General features: G+C 41.8%; 2 protein-coding genes across 2 annotated transcripts in view; both read right to left on the bottom strand.

Moving 5' to 3' along the window:
• Positions 1 to 655: 655 nt before the first annotated feature.
• ANKRD42 (ankyrin repeat domain 42) overlaps positions 656 to 20,353 on the bottom strand; it is a gene marked incomplete at both ends in the record, with an annotated part of 22,543 nt that continues 2,845 nt past the window's right edge. Inside the window, 10 exons of the mRNA XM_083362533.1 lie at positions 656 to 802; positions 2,816 to 2,966; positions 6,956 to 7,082; positions 10,003 to 10,172; positions 12,100 to 12,205; positions 13,247 to 13,372; positions 14,378 to 14,578; positions 16,180 to 16,315; positions 18,610 to 18,729; positions 19,755 to 19,862. Of these exons, the coding sequence (XP_083218659.1) occupies positions 656 to 802; positions 2,816 to 2,966; positions 6,956 to 7,082; positions 10,003 to 10,172; positions 12,100 to 12,205; positions 13,247 to 13,372; positions 14,378 to 14,578; positions 16,180 to 16,315; positions 18,610 to 18,729; positions 19,755 to 19,862 (1,392 nt within the window). The remainder of the gene's footprint in view (positions 803 to 2,815; positions 2,967 to 6,955; positions 7,083 to 10,002; positions 10,173 to 12,099; positions 12,206 to 13,246; positions 13,373 to 14,377; positions 14,579 to 16,179; positions 16,316 to 18,609; positions 18,730 to 19,754; positions 19,863 to 20,353) is intronic.
• On the bottom strand, positions 7,143 to 9,958 carry LOC310640319 (uncharacterized protein; the record flags this gene model as incomplete). The annotated part of the gene is made up of 3 exons (XM_083362534.1): positions 9,718 to 9,958; positions 7,770 to 9,403; positions 7,143 to 7,254 (listed from the first exon to the last, which is right to left on the bottom strand). Exons 2-3 carry the CDS (start codon positions 8,864 to 8,866, stop codon positions 7,143 to 7,145), a joined length of 1,209 nt encoding a protein of 402 aa, XP_083218660.1. The 5' UTR covers positions 8,867 to 9,403; positions 9,718 to 9,958.

Raw genomic sequence — 20,353 nt, 5'->3', positions numbered from 1 at the left:
TGTTGTACAGCAGAAATTTCACTTTGGCTAAGGGGCAACATAAGCATTGGAAGTTTCCTTTTAAAAAAAAAGGTTAATCTTTAATGACAAGCTGGTCTATAATAATTAGCAGTGCATTTTTTTAAAAAAAAAAAACCTTACCTTTTAATGGCAACCTGGTTCAGAGGCAGCCTTTCCAAATTTGGAAACCCCAAAATGGGTTAAAAGCACGATTCGCCCACACTACAAGAATTTCATGCCGAGGGCTGCGAAAATTTCACATTTAAAAGGTCGCACAAAAAGTGATGTTCAGTAGTCTGGATTAATCCGGAATTTGAAGGAGAACGTTGAACACAGGCTATGGGGCCATAAAATGCCTCCTTGAATCGTCACCCACGCAAGCTTTGGTGTAACTTGTGGGCCTGAGCACACGGACAGGTTGATCCATAAATCTTTTCCCTTCCAATTCAGATTCTGGTAAGGACAGGTTGATCCATAAATCTTTTCCCTTCCAATTCAGATTCTGGTAAGGCAAAATATCTTTATGACGCCAAAAACAGGCGTGCTTTGACTCGCTAAGGCATTGTTAGTTAAACTTTCGTGCTGAGGATTGTCTGGGAATGAACTTAAGTTTTCCTTTGAGTAAAATGCTTACTCTGTTTCCTACTTGTTTTTCTTAGAATCTTTTCACAATCACACCCCCAGGGCTAAAGAGAGGCTTTTTCTTCAATTTCTTCTCTTTCTTGGTGTCAAAACTCACTTTAGGCAAATCGGAGGTTGCTGTGTCTGGCTCAGGATCTTCTTTAGGGAAAGCCAATGACTCCTGTTGGAGACATTGGAAATTAATCTCATTCTAGGCTTTGGGCAGTAAATGAAATTGAAAGGGAGCTTTTAAAAGAGTTACGCCAATAGAGATTTGGTTTTCTAACTTTCAACAGTAGCCAATTGACTTGTCTTATTTATGTTCTTTACATTTAAAAACATTAGAGAGCCAGATTGGCGTAGTGCTTGAGGCACCAGGCTGGAAAATGGGAGATGGTGATTTCTAATCCTACCTTAGGCACGAAGCCAGCTTGGTGGCTCTGGGCCAGTCATCCGCTCTCCGCCCTAGGAAGGAGGCAATGGTGAGGCCATGCCGGAAGAATGTTGCCAGGAAACCAGAATTCATTTCACAAGAATGAAAAATAGCTTGAAAGCAGAGGCCTCCTTTATATTCAGTATGAAAAGTACAGATGACCTCAAGATTTCCCCAAACTCATGGGTATCTCCACATAGTTTTCCTGGCAATAGTGGGGAGGTGTTATGTGCTATTGACTTGTTCAGGAATGTTTCCTCCAGTTCCCAGGCAAAGTTCTTACATCCTGGAATTCCCTGATGGTTTTTCACCAGCAAGGAGTATTTAACCAGGTCCAAATCAAACTTATCAAGAGGCCCCAAAATCAGCTAACTGGATATGTGCAACAGCATCAACGAGAAAAGCTTCCCAACAGATTAATACTCCATTTCCACACACAACAATTATTATTTTTAAAGAGATAGAAAACTGGAACTGACTGGCCACAAAACCCCTAAAGCAGGGGTCTTCAAACTTGGCCCTTTTATGACTTGTGGACTTCAACTCCCAGAATTCCTCAGCCAGGCATGCTGGCTGAGGAAGTCTGGGAGTTGAAGTCCACAAGTCATAAAAGGGCCAACTTTGAAGACCCCTGCCCTAAAGGGTACTGTCGCTATTCCATACTAGGTGTGTTGGGACTAGAGATGCCAAATGTTGGGAAGGAATCCACCAGGCAACACCTTCTCATTATCTAAGGAACGTGAGGAAGAACATCAGTTATACGCCACAATTCCCAGCTATTGGATTAATTTCCCATACAGCAGGGCTGCGATTCTAGGATAGATCTGTTAAAACGCAGGTAAAAAAAATTTTAACTGTTCAAATCTCGCATCAAGTTAAGAAAGCTAAAGGAACTTGGAAGGGAAGCTGGTCAGAATAAAGTGAGAGAAAAGGAAGCTTAAAAGTACAGTATATTAAAAAGAAAGGAGATGGCAATGAGCGTAAACATTCATTCTTAAACACAGAACAGTTCTTCTTTCAAGTTACTGCCTTTCTTTAGTATTTGTTCATCCGATGTTGTTGTTCACTGCATTGTAATTATTCATCACCCAACTGCTGAATGAATGAGAGGATTTAATTCCCATCGTGCCACGTCTAAGAGGCCACCTGATCAGATATCAGGTGGGAAAGACCTGGTCCACACGTGAAAGTTCCAGTTAAACCACTTTATTGTCCAAAGCCTAAGTACAGGAATCTTCTCAACTCTTATTAGCACCTGGTTAGAATTAGATAAGGGTCAATGGCACTCGAAGGATGTTGAACTCAGTTCACTGGTGGCTGTGTAGGGATTCTAGGCTGATACCTCTTTTAACCCTGCCCCCCCCCAGTTCTGCCCCTTCTTGTCCTACACTAGATGAAGAACCACAGAGAGGGGACATCAGCGTTAAGTTGCAATTTCAGAGTAAAAAGTCCACCTTTTATCACTTATGAAAAACCAGTGGTATCTTGACTTTTTTTTTGTTTAATCTCCCATATAAAAGTAAGACAAAATGATGCCCCTTCCTTCGAAACCAGTCCTGGTTTCATCTCTTGGGTCATCGTAGGGAAAGATCAACCATGAGAAAAAGACAGTGAACTTCAACAACTACAGAATCAGGCAGCAGCATAAACAAAATGGACCAAAGGGAAGGGGGGGGTCTAAATACTTTCTGAATGCGCTGCATATCCAATCGTCAAGGATGCAGAGAATCACAATTTATCTAAGAGAAAAATGGTACTCACCGCAGAGGGCTTATGGGTTGGAGACATCACACTATTTTCTTGCAGTTCTTTGAATTTTGCTATTTCTGCTCGGGCCTCGTCCAGCTGTGCTTCCAACTTCTCCCGTCGCATCTGCTCATATTCCAGCTGCTCTTGCAGCTCAGAGATGGCCCTTTTTGAAAAGCCAGAAAAACGAGCGTCAGAAGATGCTGTTTGCTTATTTGCAGGTGGTCCCCGACTGACAACCAAAATGGAGCCCAAAATTCCCGTTGCTAAGCAAGAGAGTTGTTAAGTGAGTTTTGCCCCACTTTACAACCTTTCTTGTAACAGTCGCTAAGTGAACTGCGGCAGTTGTTCAGTTAGTAACAAGGGTTGTTAAGTGAATCTGGCATCCCCCATGGACTTTGCTTGCCAGAAGGTCACAAACAGTGATCACGTGATCCTGGGATGCTGCAATTGTCGTAAATACGAGCAAGTTGCCAAGTGTCTGAATTTTGATCACACAACTGGGGATGCTGCAACAGTCATAAGTGTGAAAAGCAGTTTTTTTTCTCAGTGCTGCTGTAACTAAATAAATTGTTGTAAGCCAAACAGTTGTAAGTCGAGGATTACTTATATTTGTTTCTCGCTGCAATCAAACAATTCTCAGCAGTTTGGAAAATTGTCCAATACATGAATGTGTCAGGGATACAATACGATTTAAAAGAAAACTAAGAAGAAAACCCTTAAAAAATGGTATATAGACACTACTACAAAAATAAAAATAGCTGTGTCTTGAGCAATTTATGAAATGCTAGTAATAAGGTAACAGCTGATTGTACATCAAGGGGAAAGGTATTCCATAGAATAGAATAGAATAGAATAGAATAGAATAGAATAGAATAGAATAGAATAGAATAGAATAGAATAGAATAGAATAGAATAGAATAGAATAGAATAGAATAGAATAGAATAGAATAGAAAATATGGAATAGAATAGAATAGAATAGAATAGAATAGAATAGAATAGAATAGAATAGAATAGAATAGAATAGAATAGAATAGAATAGAATAGAATAGAATAGAAAATATGGAATAGAATAGAATTAGAATAGAATAGAATAGAATAGAATAGAATACTTTATTGTCACTTTAAATGTATACTAATCAGCATACATTAAAATGAAATTTCGTTGCATTCGGCTCTCAAAAAAACCTCAAACATTATGCATATACCCACATACATATATGACACAGAGAAACATCACAATCTAGTTCAAATATATACATATACATGGCAAAAAAGAAGAAATCCTGCAAAATGAAATGAACAGACTACAGATTTGCATGGAAGTCTACTTTATTGGTATGGGCTACATTAACAGAATCTTTCATGTTTAACTCAGTTTAATGGGGTGTGTGATTTTTCCTCTGTTGTAGTCAATCGGCAGAGGGCAGCAGAGCAACAATTCTTAACAAGGACATTAGTAAATTATGAAGGAAGAGTGCTCACCCTATTATTGAAAACTATAAAAAGTCTGGCCACATTTTAAAGCCCTGGTGAATGTGTTATCTTACCAGCTTTTGCAGAGTATAGACTACCAGCCATGCGGGTGGTTGCAATTACTAACTCTAATTCATCCATAAGGGAGATTTTAAAATTCAAGGGAGTTGAGATTTAAAACAGAACAGAACAGAACAGAACAGTCATGAAGGGGCCATAGTTCCCCCATGCTGGCTGAGGAATTCTGGGAGTTGAAGTCCACGAGTCATGAAGGGGCCCTAGTTCCCCCATGCTGGCTGAGGAATTCTGGGAGTTGAAGTCCACGAGTCATGAAGGGGCCCTAGTTCCCCCATGCTGGCTGAGGAATTCTGGGAGTTGAAGTCCACAAGTCATGAAGGGGCCATAGTTCCCCCATACTGGCTCCGGAATTCTGGGAGTTGAAGTCCACAAGTCATGAAGGGGCCATAGTTCCCCCATGCTGGCTCCGGAATTCTGGGAATTGAAGTCCACGAGTCATGAAAGGGCCATAGTTCCCCCATGCTGGCTCAGGAATTCTGGGAGTTGAAGTCCACAAGTCATGAAGGGGCCATAGTTCCCCCATGCTGGCTGAGGAATTCTGGGAGTTGAAGTCCACAAGTCATGAAGGGGCCCTAGTTCCCCCATGCTGGCTGAGGAATTCTGGGAGTTGAAGTCCACAAGTCATGAAGGGGCCATAGTTCCCCCATGCTGGCTCAGGAATTCTGGGAGTTGGAGTCCACGAGTCATAAAAGAGCCAAGCTTGCCTACCCCTGGCTTAGATTGTGGCCCAGGACTTTTTCTAGACCACACTTTTTTCTTTTTTTAGCCCAGTTCAAATCCAAATACTCTAGATGTGTTGTACATGCAAGACTCACCCCACACGTACACACATTATGGATGCCAATAACCATCACCAGGAGTGATGGGTCTCTCCAGGGGAGGCATTACCTGAGTCCAATTCAGCAACACTATTAAGTCTGTTTGGTAGTTCAACTTCAATTTAGGCATCTTTTGCTCCAAAAATTCCACTGTGTCTTTGTGGCCCTGGACAATGCTGACCTTTTCGAGATCAATTCCTTCTTCTGCCAGCAAAAAGTTTTGCAATTTCTTAACTCTCGGTCCCTTCTTATACTTGCTTAAGAGGGCAGTGAGCAATGCCATGATTTCGCTTGGTACTGGAGGCTTCTTTTCAGAGTCTTTATTAGATTTTTATCCAGCTTTTATTGCTTCGTAAGTAACTCAAGGTAGAAAACATACCTAATATGCTTTCTTCCTCCCTATTTTCCTCACAAGAACACTTGGAGGTGGGCTGGACTGTGAGAGAGTGACTGGACCAAAGTCACCCAGCCAGCAGGACTAGAACTCACCACCTCCTGGCGACTGGACCAAAGTCACCCAGCCAGCTTTCATGGCTAGGGCAGGACTAGAACTCACCATCTCCTGGTGACGACCAAAGTCACCCAGCCAGCCTTCATGGCTAGGGCAGGACTAGAACTCACCATCTCCTGGTGACGACCAAAGTCACCCAGCCAGCCTTCATGGCTAGGGCAGGACTAGAACTCACCATCTCCTGGCGACTGGACCAAAGTCACCCAGCCAGCCTTCATGGCTGGGGCAGGACTAGAACTCACCATCTCCTGGTGACGACCAAAGTCACCCAGCCAGCCTTCATGGCTAGGGCAGGACTAGAACTCACCATCTCCTGGTGACGACCAAAGTCACCCAGCCAGCCTTCATGGCTAGGGCAGGACTAGAACTCACCATCTCCTGGTGACGACCAAAGTCACCCAGCCAGCCTTCATGGCTGGGGCAGGACTAGAACTCACCATCTCCTGGTGACGACCAAAGTCACCCAGCCAGCTTTCATGGCTAGGGCAGGACTAGAACTCACCATCTCCTGGCGACTGGACTAAAGTCACCCAGCCAGCCTTCATGGCTAGGGCAGGACTAGAACTCACCATCTCCTGGTGACGACCAAAGTCACCCAGCCAGCCTTCATGGCTAGGGCAGGACTAGAACTCACCATCTCCTGGTGACGACCAAAGTCACCCAGCCAGCCTTCATGGCTAGGGCAGGACTAGAACTCACCATCTCCTGGTGACGACCAAAGTCACCCAGCCAGCCTTCATGGCTGGGGCAGGACTAGAACTCACCATCTCCTGGTGACGACCAAAGTCACCCAGCCAGCTTTCATGGCTAGGGCAGGACTAGAACTCACCATCTCCTGGCGACTGGACTAAAGTCACCCAGCCAGCCTTCATGGCTAGGGCAGGACTAGAACTCACCATCTCCTGGTGACGACCAAAGTCACCCAGCCAGCTTTCATGGCTAGGGCAGGACTAGAACTCACCATCTCCTGGCGACTGGACTAAAGTCACCCAGCCAGCCTTCATGGCTAGGGCAGGACTAGAACTCACCATCTCCTGGTGACGACCAAAGTCACCCAGCCAGCTTTCATGGCTAGGGCAGGACTAGAACTCACCATCTCCTGGCGACTGGACTAAAGTCACCCAGCCAGCTTTCACACACCATTTACTGGTTCCTAAACCGGCACCTTAAAGCGCTACACCAAACTGGCTTTCATAGATGCAGGCATTGTGGATGCAACACTTGTGAACTCCACAGCTGCTTGTAAAAAAAAAATAAATCCAAAAACTTACTTTTTGAGCCTTTTCTCTTCCAGTTTGTTCTGCCTTTCCTGGGGAGTGATGCCTCCAAGCTGCTTGAAGTTGCTGAGGGCCATTTCTAAGAGACCTTGCAACTCTTCCACTTTTTGGTAGGCTCTTTCTGCAAGAGAGGTGGTTGGTTTTTTTTTTTTGGTTTTTTTTTGTTTTTTGTTTGTTTGTGTTAAAATCTCAGAGCATTTTTATGAACCCGCTTCAAAGCAGAGCCGAAAAGAAGCAAGAAGTTAACCATCCCAGCCATTGAAGCAAAAGTCTCGGGAAAGGAATGAGAATCCCTGCATTCCCACGAAGCCCCACAAAGGCTGATTCAGACGAGCATGAGGTCCAGGCTGAACCATGGATTCTTTTAGGACATCGTACAGGCAGTCCTCAACTTACAACCACAATGGAGCCCAAAGTCTAGGTTGATAAGTGGGAAATTTGCTAAGTGGGTTTTGCCCGCATTTGATGACTTTTCTCATTGCATTTGTTAAGCGGATCACCACAGTTCTTAAATTAATAATGTGATTGGCTTTGCTTGTCAGTAGGTTAAGAATAGAATAGAATAGAATAGAATAGGAATAGAATTACAGAGTAGGATAGAATTACAGACTAGACTGGACTGGACTGGACTGGACTGGACTGGACTGGACTAGACTAGACTAGACTAGACTAGACTAGACTAGACTAGAATAGACTAGACTAGAATAGAATAGAATAGAATAGAATAGAATAGAATAGAATAGAATAGAATAGAATACAATACAATACAATACAATACAATACAATACAATACAATACAATACAATACAATACAATACAATACAATACAATACAATAGAAAATATGGAATAGAATAGAATAGAATAGAATAGAATAGAATAGAATAGAATAGAATAGAATAGAATAGAATAGAATAGAATAGAATAGAATAGAATAGAATAGAATGGAATATATGGTGATGGTGATGGTGATGGGAATAGAATAGCATAGAATAGAATAGAATAGAATAGAATAGAATAGAATAGAATAGAATAGAATAGAATAGAATAGAATAGAATAGAATAGAATAGAATAGAATAGAAAATATGGAATGGAATGGAATGGAATGGAATGGAATAGAATAGAATAGAATAGAATAGAATAGAATAGAATAGAATAGAATAGAATAGAATAGAATAGAATAGAATAGAATAGAATAGAATAGAATAGAATATATGGAATGGAATGGAATGGAATGGAATGGAATGGAATAGAATAGAATAGAATAGAATAGAATAGAATAGAATAGAATAGAATAGAATAGAATAGAATAGAATAGAATAGAATAGAATAGAATAGAATAGAATAGAATAGAATAGAAAATATGGAATGGAATGGAATGGAATAGAATAGAATAGAATAGAATAGAATAGAATAGAATAGAATAGAATAGAATAGAATAGAATAGAATAGAATAGAATAGAATAGAATAGAATAGAATAGAATAGAATAGAATAGAATAGAAAATATGGAATGGAATGGAATGGAATGGAATGGAATAGAATAGAATAGAATAGAATAGAATAGAATAGAATAGAATAGAATAGAATAGAATAGAATAGAATAGAATAGAATAGAATAGAATAGAATAGAATAGAAAATATGGAACGGAACAGAACGGAAAGGAACAGAACAGAACAGAACAGAACAGAATAAAAAAAAGGAATGGAATAGAATAGAATAGAATAGAATAGAATAGAATAGAATAGAATAGAATAGAATAGAATAGAATAGAATAGAATAGAATAGAATAGAATAGAATAGAATAGAATAGAATAGAATAGAATAGATCTGGAAGAGACCTTGGAGGTCTTCTAGTCCATCCCCCTGCTCAAGGTCGCAAAAGGGGATCACTGCAACCATCATACGTGTGAATGTAAATCATGTCACCATGGGGATGCTGCAAAGATCGTAAGTGTGAAAAATGGTCATAAGTCCCTTTTTCCAATGCTGTTGTAACTTTGAACGGTCAGTAAACAAACTGTTGTAAGTCGAGGACTATTTGTACTGAAGTGATTTTTACCAATAGATAAACTTTAATCAGTGTAACATGTTAAGTCTTAGAGAGTTTTGTTTTTCTTATTCTTTTTCTTTTGTTTGCTTTCACAATACACTAGTCCTCGACTTACAACAGAAGCCCGCCCATTATGGCTGTAAATCGTGACAGTCTTAAAGCAGGTCACCCACCCAGGACCTACCCAATTTTTTGCAGTCGTCTATCGAGTTTCTCAGTAATATCCAGTTCACGGATGTCCCAAAGGAGCTTTTTCGAAAGGCAACTGGACTTACTTTTTTTTTGTTTCTTTCTTTTCTTTGAAGGCGTTTCGCTTCTCACCCAAAAAGCTTCCTCAGTTCTGACTGTCACTGTTTTGGACTCATTTGCGATCGTAAGTTGAGGACTACCTCTATTTTTTATTTTTTTTATTTTAATTCCATTTATATCCCGCCCTTCTCTGAAGACTCAGGGCGGCTTACAAGCTTAGCAATAGCCTTCATTCTATGTATATGCCTGCTTATTAGGGCTTTCACACACACCCCAAGCGGCATTATTACAAAGTCAGCTTAATTGCCCCCAACAATCTGGGTCCTCATTTTACCTACCTCGGAAGGATGGAAGGCTGAGTCAACCTTGAGCCTGGTGGGACTCGAACCTGCACTAATTGCAGGCAGCTGGTGTTACTTAAGGAGGCATTAGCCCACTGCTCCACCAAGAGTACCTGTAAGCTAGAATTTTATTACATTCTCCAGAGCAGCGTTCCCCAAGCTTTCTGGCTTGGAGGACTAAGGAAGGGGCAGCGACAGGGCAGTGGAGGAGGTCTACATACGTGTGCCGCTTTCACAAATGCAGCTTCATGCAGGCTTGCCCACCACTGCCGCTGCCCAGTTCCAAACGGGCTGCGGTCCGGTACTGGGTTGCAGACCAGGGGTTGGGGACCCCTGCCCTAGAGGTGACTTCCTGAAAAATGTAAAATAAATCTCTATCCAGAAAGTCTTGGACTCACCACGAGCGTCAGCTTTCTCTTCTTTGTCTTCCTTCAGATCTCCCCTGTTATCCGTACTCCCTTCCACACCGTGATGTTCAAAAAACGTTTCATCTTTTACGTCGATTTCCAAATCTGAGTCGTTCCCCATCTTGTTTTTCAGATACGCCACAACAGCCAGCTGGGCAAACCTGCACAGACCAATTTAATTACTGGAAAATGAAAAAAGCAATGACTTCCCCAGACCAATTCTAATTTCTGCTCTTGAGGGCTCGAATGTTATTGCTTTGACATCCCGTTAAAATAGTCTCAAGTTTAAATGATACAAACAGAGCCACTGGCATTGGATTTGGCTAGGTAAACTTTATGAACCATCAGGCTAACCTTATCTGGTGTGGAAGCTAAGCAGGATCAGACCGTGGATAATATTTGGGTGGGAGAACATGTAGACTTCACAGAGATGTACCAAGGAAGAATTATTGGATATTATTGGAAAAAAGTAAGGTTCTACATTTAGGCAGGAAAAATCAAATGCACAGGTATAGTATAGGTGGTACCTTGCTCAATAGTAGTAACTGTGAGAGAGATCTCGGAGACTTAGTAGACAATCACTTAAATATGAGCCAGCAGTGTGCTGCAGCTGCCAAAAAAGCCAACACAATGCTAGGCTGCATTAACAGAGGGATAGAATCAAGATCCCGTGAAGTACTAATACCACTTTACAAGGCCTTGGTAAGGCCACACCTGGAATACTGCATCCAGTTTTGGTCACCACGATGTAAAAAAGATGTTGAGACTCTAGAAAGAGTACAGAGAAGAGCAACAAAGATGATTGGGGGACTGGAGGCTAAAACATATAGGGAACGGTTGCTGGAATTGGGTATGTGTAGTTTAATGAAGAGAAGGGTGAGGGGTGACATGATAGCAGTGTTCCAATATCTCAGGGGCTTGCACAAAGAAGAGGGAGTCAAGCTATTCTCCAAAGCACCTGAAAGCAGGACAAGAAGCAACGGATGGAAACTAGTCAAGGAGAGAACCAACCTAGAACTAAGGAGAAACTTCCTGACAGTTAGAACAATTAACCAGTGGAACAACCTGCCTCCAGAAGCTGTGAATGCTCCAACACTGGAAGTTTTTAAGAAGAGACTGGACAGCCATTTGTCTGAAATGATATAGGATTTCCTGCCTTAGCAGGGGGTTGGACTAGATGACCTCCAAGGTACCTTCCAACTTATTATTATTATTATTATTATTATTATTATTATTATTATTATTATTATTATTATTATTATTATTATTATTATTGTTTGCTCCCTTGAGTAAGTAAGTAAGTAAATATGTAAGTAAGTAAATACGTAAGTAAGTAAATAAGTAAATTTTTTAAAAATACTACCCAATGGATTGCATTTGCTGAGGACCCTTACATTGCAGGAACAAAGCAACGCCTGCATGCACACACATTATGGATTTCACCTTCATTTCAAATGCATCTGGGACATGGGAGACAGCGGGGGGGGGGGAAGCAGCAGCCACTACTTTTTTTAAAAAAAACAGGCCTCAGGTAACATAGCTTTTGTTCATTCATGGTTCCCTGTGCTGATAGCCCATTTAAGTGCTAACTGTTGGTTGAAGATATAAATATAATAAATCAATCAATAAATCAAGATGCTGGAAAATAGTCTACATTAGCTCATCCCTCACCAAAGAATGGAGGCCTTTGAACTATGGTGCTGGAGAAGACTCCTGCGAGTCCCTTGGACTGCAAGGCGATCAAACCGGTCAGTCCTAGAGGAGATCAACCCTGACTGCTCTTTAGAAGGCCAGATCCTGAAGCTAAAACTCAAATACTTTGGCCACCTAATGAGAAGGAAGGACTCACTGGAGAAGAGCCTCATGCTGGGGAAGATTGAGGGCAAGAGAAGAAGGGGACGACAGAGAATGAGGTGGCTGGATGGAGTCACTGAAGCAGGAGGTGTGAGCTTAAATGGACTCCAGAAGATGGTAGAGGACAGGAAGGCCTGGAGGAACGTTGTCCATGGGGTTGTGATGGGTCGGACACTACTTTGCAACTAACAACAACAAAACTCATCCCTTGTGGATGGAAGAGTGACAGATTACCTCTTTGCAACATCTTTGGGTGTTTCCCCAGCATCGTTGGCAATATTGCAGTCAGCTTCCCTATTAATTAGCCACTCTAGGATATGTAAATGACCTTGTCCAGCCGCTAGCAAGAGACATAAAAAGATAAATGCAGGCATCATTGGCTTCGCCTACTAAAACTAAATCCATCTTCTGGTTTAACCAGGGAATTAATATTTAAAGTCTTACACCACCACAAGGCTAAACTTATGCCTGATGGTACTGAGTTAATTTAATTGTACAGTTAGTCCTCGCCTCATGACCATTCGTTTAATGACTCTTCCAAGTTACAGTGGCACTAAAAAAAAGTTATTCATGACCGGTCCTCATGCAACATTGAAGCACCCCTGTGGGTGACTCGATCAAAATTTGGATGCTTGGCAATGTTATTGCGATGGTTGCACTGTCCTGGGGTCACGTGATCATTATTTGCAGCTTTCCCAGCCAGCTCTCAACTAGCAAAGTCAATTAAGGAAGCCAGGTTCTCTTAACAAACCATGACAAAAAAAATATCGTAAAATGCAGTGTGCTTCACTTAAGATTAAATAGATAAGATAACCTTTATTGTCTTTTTTTTTACCGTGGGCACACTGGCAAACATTAAAAATGAAATGGTGTGGCCTGCTCTCAAAAAGTGTACACATACATAACCTCACATATAAGCATGCTACATACAACATATGTACTGTATATACCTACACCCTTACATATAAAAAGGTAAAAGTTCCCCCGCACATGCGTGCTAGTTGTTTCCAACTCTAGGGGCCGGTGCTCATCTCCGTTTCAAAGCCGAAGAGCCAGCGCTTGTCCAAGGACGTCTCCGTGGTCATGTGGCCGGCATGACTAGACGCCAAAGGCGCACGGAACGCTGTTACCTTCCCACCGGAGTGGTCCCTATTTTTCTACTTGCATTTTTACGTGCTTTCGAACTGCTAGGTTGGCAGAAGTTGGGATGAGTAACAGGTGCTCACTCTGTTACACGGCACTCGGGATTCGACCCGCCAAACTGCCGACCTTCTGATCGACAAGCTCAGTGTCCTAACCCACTGAGCCACCGCGTCCCTTATACCCTTACATATAAACGCATACAAATATTAATCACTGTCCACCTTGAGTTTCTCCTGACCTTTGTGCAGGAGGGTTGATCCTTGGTCATCCCGTTCGTTAATGTTGATGATTTTATTTTCGAGCAGCATTCTTAAAGTGTCCAAGTCCCCTCTGAAGGCAGCATTGTGCCCTGGAAAGCTTAAATCTTGGCAAAGAGAGAGAAAGAAAAATTTGAATCCTCTCCAGGGAGACACAGTACATCATGGTCCACCCAGTGGTTTTTTTTTTTTGTGAGAAAAAAGGTGCCGGGACTCGCTTCATGTTCACCTTTTTACCTTTCGCACGTAATCAATCACTGTACACACACCCACACACGTCAGTTGTGTAACGAAACATAATGGTCGCTGCCTGCAGTAAGCACTCATCACATGACCACACGACCAATCACAAGCCGAGCAGGACCACAAGCTCAGCAGCCAGACGAAGTATATGTGCACTGGACTCGACACACAAGCAGCCCGCGTACACCATTTTAATGATTTTGCCGCTGACCTGCTACGCTTGGCAGGCCGATTCAAGTCCACATGGACCAAACATCAAATTTTCAAAAGTTACTTTTAAAATTTGGAAAATCCGTCAATAAAAAGGTGCCGGAACTCTGTTCCGGTGAGTTCCATGACAAAAAAAAAAACACTGGGTCCACCTAAGACGTTTAAGCACTTGGAGACCAAATTATTATTTTATTATTATTTATTAAATTTTTATACCGCCCTTCTCCCGAAGGACTCAGGGCGGTGTACAGGGCAATAAATATCAAAATACAACATACAAAAGTTAAAAAAGAATTAAATAATTATGCCCAATATAATACAATAATTAAAACTAGCCATACCCAAATCCTGCAACCGTTCTTCATAGGTTTTAGTCTCCAGGCCCTTAATTATCTTAGTTGGTCTTCTCTGCACTCTTTTCAAGATCTCAACATGCTTCTTTATAACATGGTGACCAAAACTGAATGTAGTATTCCAGATGGGGTCTTACTAAGTTTTATTTCTTTGCACTCTTTTCTTTAATTAAACAAAATATGCATCCTGTGTAGTGCCAGGTTCTAGTAAACGTGACAACTGCATTTGAGAAGAACAAAAAAACTACCCTCACAATGTTTCTCCCTTCCAAGATGCTCATCATCATCATCATCATCATCACCTACTTTCTTCCTCATCCAAAGTGTCGTCTTCCTCCTCTAGACTGTCAATGTATGCCAGGATGTTTTCCTTGTAGAACCTCTTGGCCAGATCTCGTGGGGTCTCTCCATGGTCATTCCGGGCTTTCAAGGAGTGGACCAACGTGGGCATTTTGCTCACCAAATATTTAAAGCAGTGCAGGTGGCCTTCCATGGCCGCCAGGTGAACTGTGACATAACAAGAAAAGTGAATCCAACATTTGAGCTAAACTAGGCAAATCCTTCCCCAAGCTGACTCCTTTTAGATATGTTAGGTGAACAGTACAACCTGCTGGGAGTAATCCTGGCTCACAGTAAGACACCATGTTGTAGAAATCCCTGCAGAATATCAGAAGGTACTGTGTGTGTAGGACAGGAAGGTATGGAGGAACGTTGTCCATAGGGTCACGATGGGTCGGAGACGACTTTGCAGCTAACAACAACACCTCTCTCTCTCTCTCTCTCTCTCTCTCTCTCTCTCTCTCTCTCTCTCTCTCTCTGTGTGTGTGTGTGTGTGTGTGTGTGTGTGTGTGTGTGTGTGTAGGGAGATGGGTGGTTAAGTCTGTTCTAATGTGTTCCCCATAGCTATCTAGGGTTGTGAAAGTTTTTAAAAAAGCAAGACAGGAATAAAATTGATTCTAGCTGCCCAGAATTATCCTGTGGTAAGTTAAACGGCCAATAAATTTGATGATAGATAGATAGATAGATAGATAGATAGATAGATAGATAGATAGATAGATAGATAGATAGATAGATAGATAGAGAGAGAGAGAGAGATACAGACAGATAGATAGATAGATGGACAGACAGACAGACAGATGGATAGATGGACAGACAGATAGATATATAGATGGATGGATGGATGGATGGATGGATGGATGGATGGATGGATGGATGATGGGAAGATAGAGAGAGAGAGAGAGAGATGAGAGAGAGAGAGATGAGAGAGGATGGACGGACGCACAGACAGACAGACAGACAGATATTTGATAGGTAAGACTTCTTTGAGCTCTGGCACCGGGAAGGCTCCTGCATGTTTCTTGGACAGCACAGGTGAACAACAAACAAGTATTGGAGCGCATAATGCCAGACATGTCACTGGAAGGCAAAACTGCGCTTCATTTATTTTGGCCCTGTCGTGCAGGGGAATTTACTGGAGAAAGCAATTACGGTATGTTGGGAAGAGTAAGTGGTAAAACGGAAACCAGGACATCAAAGAACACGGTGGCTGGACACCATCAAAGCTGACACCAGCCAGAGCTCAGAACAACTCATTGAAGTAGTGCAAGATCAGAAGATGTAGAGAGACCTGGTCCATTGAATCGCCAAGAGTCGGACACAACTGAATGGGTAACATCATCACCATCACCGTCATCATCATCATCATCAAATAAATAATCAGACAGTTTAATTAGGCTTGTGAAGTTTTTTTCCTTCATTTTTTTTTTAAAAATGCACTATATTGATTGGGATACAGGTAGTCCTCAACTTCTGATCACAGTGGGGACAAGAATTTCCACGAGTCCATTGTACCCAATCTTATCAAAACTAAAGGTTTTTTTTATTTTATTTTTTGCAAAATAGTCAATAGTTTCTTGCTTTCTCCCCATTGCTGTAGTGACCCTGAAACTCATCCACCCAATGCATATTACTAAAGCTCTAGACAGGAAATCGTATTTGGGGAAGAGTCCAAATATAAAAGAAGCCACCAACTCACTTTGCCAGCTGCAATAAGTAACCTCACCCGTTTCCTCTGTCACTGGGATGCCAGGACGTTTCTGCTACCATACCTGGAAGATTTCCATCTTTATCTGCCTCATCCAAAGTCGCTCCCCATCTGACCACAGTCTGGAGGCAGCCCAGCCGGCCGTAGAAAGCAGCGTTGTGTATAGGTTTCCAGTCATTCTTATCGGAAGCATTGACATCCTGGTTTTTAAGATGGAAGGAAGCCAACATTTCAGAGGATGTCATGTGTGGTAGGTGAGAGAGTAAACACAGGAGCTTAAAAAAAAGGGCTTGTGTTCCTTGGATCATATGGTTTCGCTGTTTCTTCCTCCTTTCCTTGAGGCACAAAGAATCAGGACCATAAGCTACTTTTGCGGTTCAGAAGATTTATTGCTCAAGGCTATACATAAGAAGAACCTAATCAACTAAAGTTCAGTGCTAAACTGACATCAGATCAGGGTCAAACAAAGAGGGGGTGGACTTAGGCTACAGATAGTCCTCGACTTACAACAAATCATTTAGTGACCGTTTGAAGTTACAAAGGCAGTGAAAAAGTGACTTTTTTCCACACTGATGGCAGTTGCAGCATTCCTGCGGTCACATGATCATAATTCAGATGTTTGGAAACTGGCTCATATTTATGATGGTTGCAGTGTCCCAGGGTTCATGTGATCCCCTTTTGCAACCTTCTGACAAACAACGTCAATGGGGAAGACAGGTTCGGTTAATAGCTGTTTTACTAACTTAACAACTGCAGTGATTCACTTTACAATTGTGGCAAGAAAAGGAGTAAAATGGGGCAAAATTCACTTGACAAATGTCTTGCTTAGCAACAGAAATTTGGGGCTCAACTGAGGTTTTAAGTCAAGGACCAACTGTATTTGTGACAATGTAGTGACTGTAGGCTAATGACTCGCTTAACTCCGTCCCCCAGCTCTGCCTGCTCTTCTGTTAAGATATTTAATTTAATAGCTGGAACAGTAAAGTGTCGAATGGGCCAGAACACACACTTGCAGTTGATTGGTTGGAGAGTGCAGGTTCCTGCATGAGGCAATCTATGTTATGATTGGTTGCTGGGTCTAAAAGGGGAGTTCCCCTTTTTCCCGCCTTTTTCTTCTGTGTGCTCTGTATGCTGTTCTGTGATTTGCCTGGCATGTTACCTCATGATGTCGTGATGTGCCTGACTATCTTACTTGATATAAAAATATATTTATATATAAAACTACAAGTTTGTGTCGGAGTCTCTAACTTCATTTGGACTGTGCAGTTCCCCGACTTCTTCTCCTACATCTGGCAACATTATCTTACTCCTTTCTTGCTTAGCCTCTAAGTGACCGTTGGTGACTTTTCTGTGATTCAAATTAGCATCGATTCAAGTTTGAATTCCACAGTAAAGAAGGGCTTTCAATTTTGTTCAGGAAATGGCGGCTGTACTGGACCCGGGTGACAACATAACCACAGGAAAACCACAAGTGAAAAAATATCTGTGATGAAATTAAATTACTGTTAGTCAATAAAACTATTAACCATTGTGCTTAGTATCCATTCCACTTATCTCTCAAATGAGTGACTTCGTAGATCGGGTAATGGTATGTGAGAATAGCCTTGGTAGATGAGGAGAGGAAGAGATACTGACTAGGGAACAATTTGATGAGTCCACAACTGAATAATGGGCAAAGAAACATAGAAACCAAGTTATCAGGCAGTAAAAGAGACGGTGGGAGATTTGCATCTTCAGGTTTTCAAGACACTATTAAAATAGCCTTGCAATAAAGTAAGGATTTTGTCGTGTTTCCTGTCTCGTCTACTTTGGAGGCTGACAACAGAACACAAATTAATCTTATGAAGCAAACATGAGAATACAGGGGGGGGAACAGATGGAATTTCTTTCTAGCTTGACCTCCGTATATAAAAAGTAGAGATTGTCTCCACAAGAAGACAATCAAAAGTCAAGATCAGAATCAGGCAATCTGCATATAAAAGGCAGGATTCCATTGCATGCTTGTGACTGCCATCTGGATTTTTTTGACTGCCCCTACAGGCACCCCTGTTGAAGAATTATGAAGACATAATTGTTATGAAAGACTCAGAGCAAAATAACAACAACAACAGGAATAATAATAATAATAATAATAATAATAATAATAATAATAATAATAATAATAATAATAATAATAATAATAATAATAAGGATCTTGGAGGTCATCTAGTCAAACCCCCTGCTCAGACAGGAAACCCTATACCACTTCAGACAAATGGCTGTCCAGTCTTTTCTTAAAAACTTCTAGTATTGGACCACTCACAGCTTCTGTGAGTTGTCAATGTTGTCACTGTGTGTTGGGGGGAGAGAGCACGGGGGGAGGCTCAGCTAATCTCAATGTACACATGTTGTACTTTGACAATAAAGGTTTATTATTTTATTATTCTGGAGGCAGGTTGTAAGTGAATTGTGCCTATTCCTACCAGGACTAACATTAAAAAAAGACATTTCTTACCACCCCACTCCGGAGTATGGTTTGTAAAGTGAATGAGTGTCCATGGGTCGCTGCAAGATGTGCTGGAGTACACCCGAAGTCATCTGGAAAGCCTAGACTCACAGCATTGAGTTGAAGGGCCTGAGAAAATACATACATACTTACATACATAAATACATACATTCATAAACATATAAGCTGGTGACACCATCTAGTTGTCCTTGTCCCAAAGGTGCTTTTTCAAGAGGCAACTGGACTTCCTTGTTTTTCTTTGAAGACATTTTGCTTCTCATCCAAGAAGCTTCTTCCGCTCTGACTGGATGGTGGGGGAGTGGAAGGATTTATACTCCTTGCAGACAGCTGGTCATTTGCCTTCTTTTAGAGAGCCATTGAGGCCACTTGGAGGTCTGTCTGTGTCCTCAGGGTCACCTGAGTGGTGCAAATGGGTGTGGAGCCTTCTTAGAACTGCTGAAAGGACCGTGTTGTGGAGATGCAGAAACATCCTGCAGAAAGCACAGCTCTACACACAGTCCTTTCACTAGTTCTAAGAACCCATTTGCCCTACTCAGGTGACCTTCAGGACACAGATAAACCTCCATGTAGCCTCAATGGCTGAGGAATTCTGGGAGTTGAAGTCCACATGTCATAAAAGGGCCAAGTTTGAAGACCCCTGGTATAAAGGTTAAGGATAAGAACTGACAAATTTCACTGAAGCAAAGTTTAAAGTTTAAAATCGGGTACGGGATCATCCTTCTAAAACTACAATATCACCAGGTAATATATATTCTTCATATACAGACTAGCTGCAAATTTGGAGAATCTTCATATCTTTAACCATTAACTTCCTCCCAAGAACCTGGTTTACTTTAGTATGGTTCTCTAATCCAGTGTATCTCAAAATTGGTGACTTTAAGATATGTGGACTTCAGTTCCCATAATTCCCCAGATAGCAGACTGGTTGGGGGATTCTGGGACTTGAAGTCCATGCATGCTACAGCTACTAAGATTGAGAAACGCTGCTCTAGCCACACACACACACACACACAAATTGTAGCTGACAGCTGAGAAATGTACAGTGCCTGTCCTAGAAATTAACTTGGAACAAATATGTCCTTTCCTTCCAAATAAGTCGTAATCCTTAAACTGGATTACATGGAGACACTCACCTGCATGCAGGCATCTTGGCCTCTAATTGCAGCCAGATGAGCCGCTGTCCAGCCTCTTACAGTCACTGCAGTCTGATCAGCTCCATGCCAGAGAAGCCAGTGAAGACACTAGCAAATAAGTACACATACTTTAGATTTCTGATATGTTGAAGGAAAAATCTTCATCAGGGTCCAGTCCAAGCCGGGAATAAACAACATGGCGACTGCTTTAGAAAGACGTTGGTAGTTTATTGAAGAGGAGAGCCAGACAGAAAGATAGCTCTGGAAAAAAACTGACCACATGTAGTAGGGAGTGGGTTTTTATACCTTCTTGAGCTTTTGTTGGGAGTTGTTCCTGTGGCATGAACTTTGTCCTGAGTCTGAGTGTGTCTTTTTGGTATTCCAATAGTGGTGGGTTAATCCTATTATGTCCCAAAGATCCTATCCTGCTTCCTTGGGGCTGTGGCTGATGAGTGTTGGATTTTTTGGTGTGAGGGGATTGTTGATTCTAGAGATCTTTGTCTTTCTAATCCCAGCTGCCCAACGCCAATCTTTGTGACAAGATTGTCACATCTGCATTTCTGCAGACCTGGTTTCTGTTTCAGGCAGAGAGACTTGCT

The sequence above is a fragment of the Vipera ursinii genome (genome assembly GCF_947247035.1).
Source record: "Vipera ursinii genome assembly, chromosome: 4".
Taxonomy (NCBI): Eukaryota; Metazoa; Chordata; class Lepidosauria; order Squamata; family Viperidae; genus Vipera; species Vipera ursinii.
This window is presented reverse-complemented; position numbering and strand designations above follow the sequence as displayed.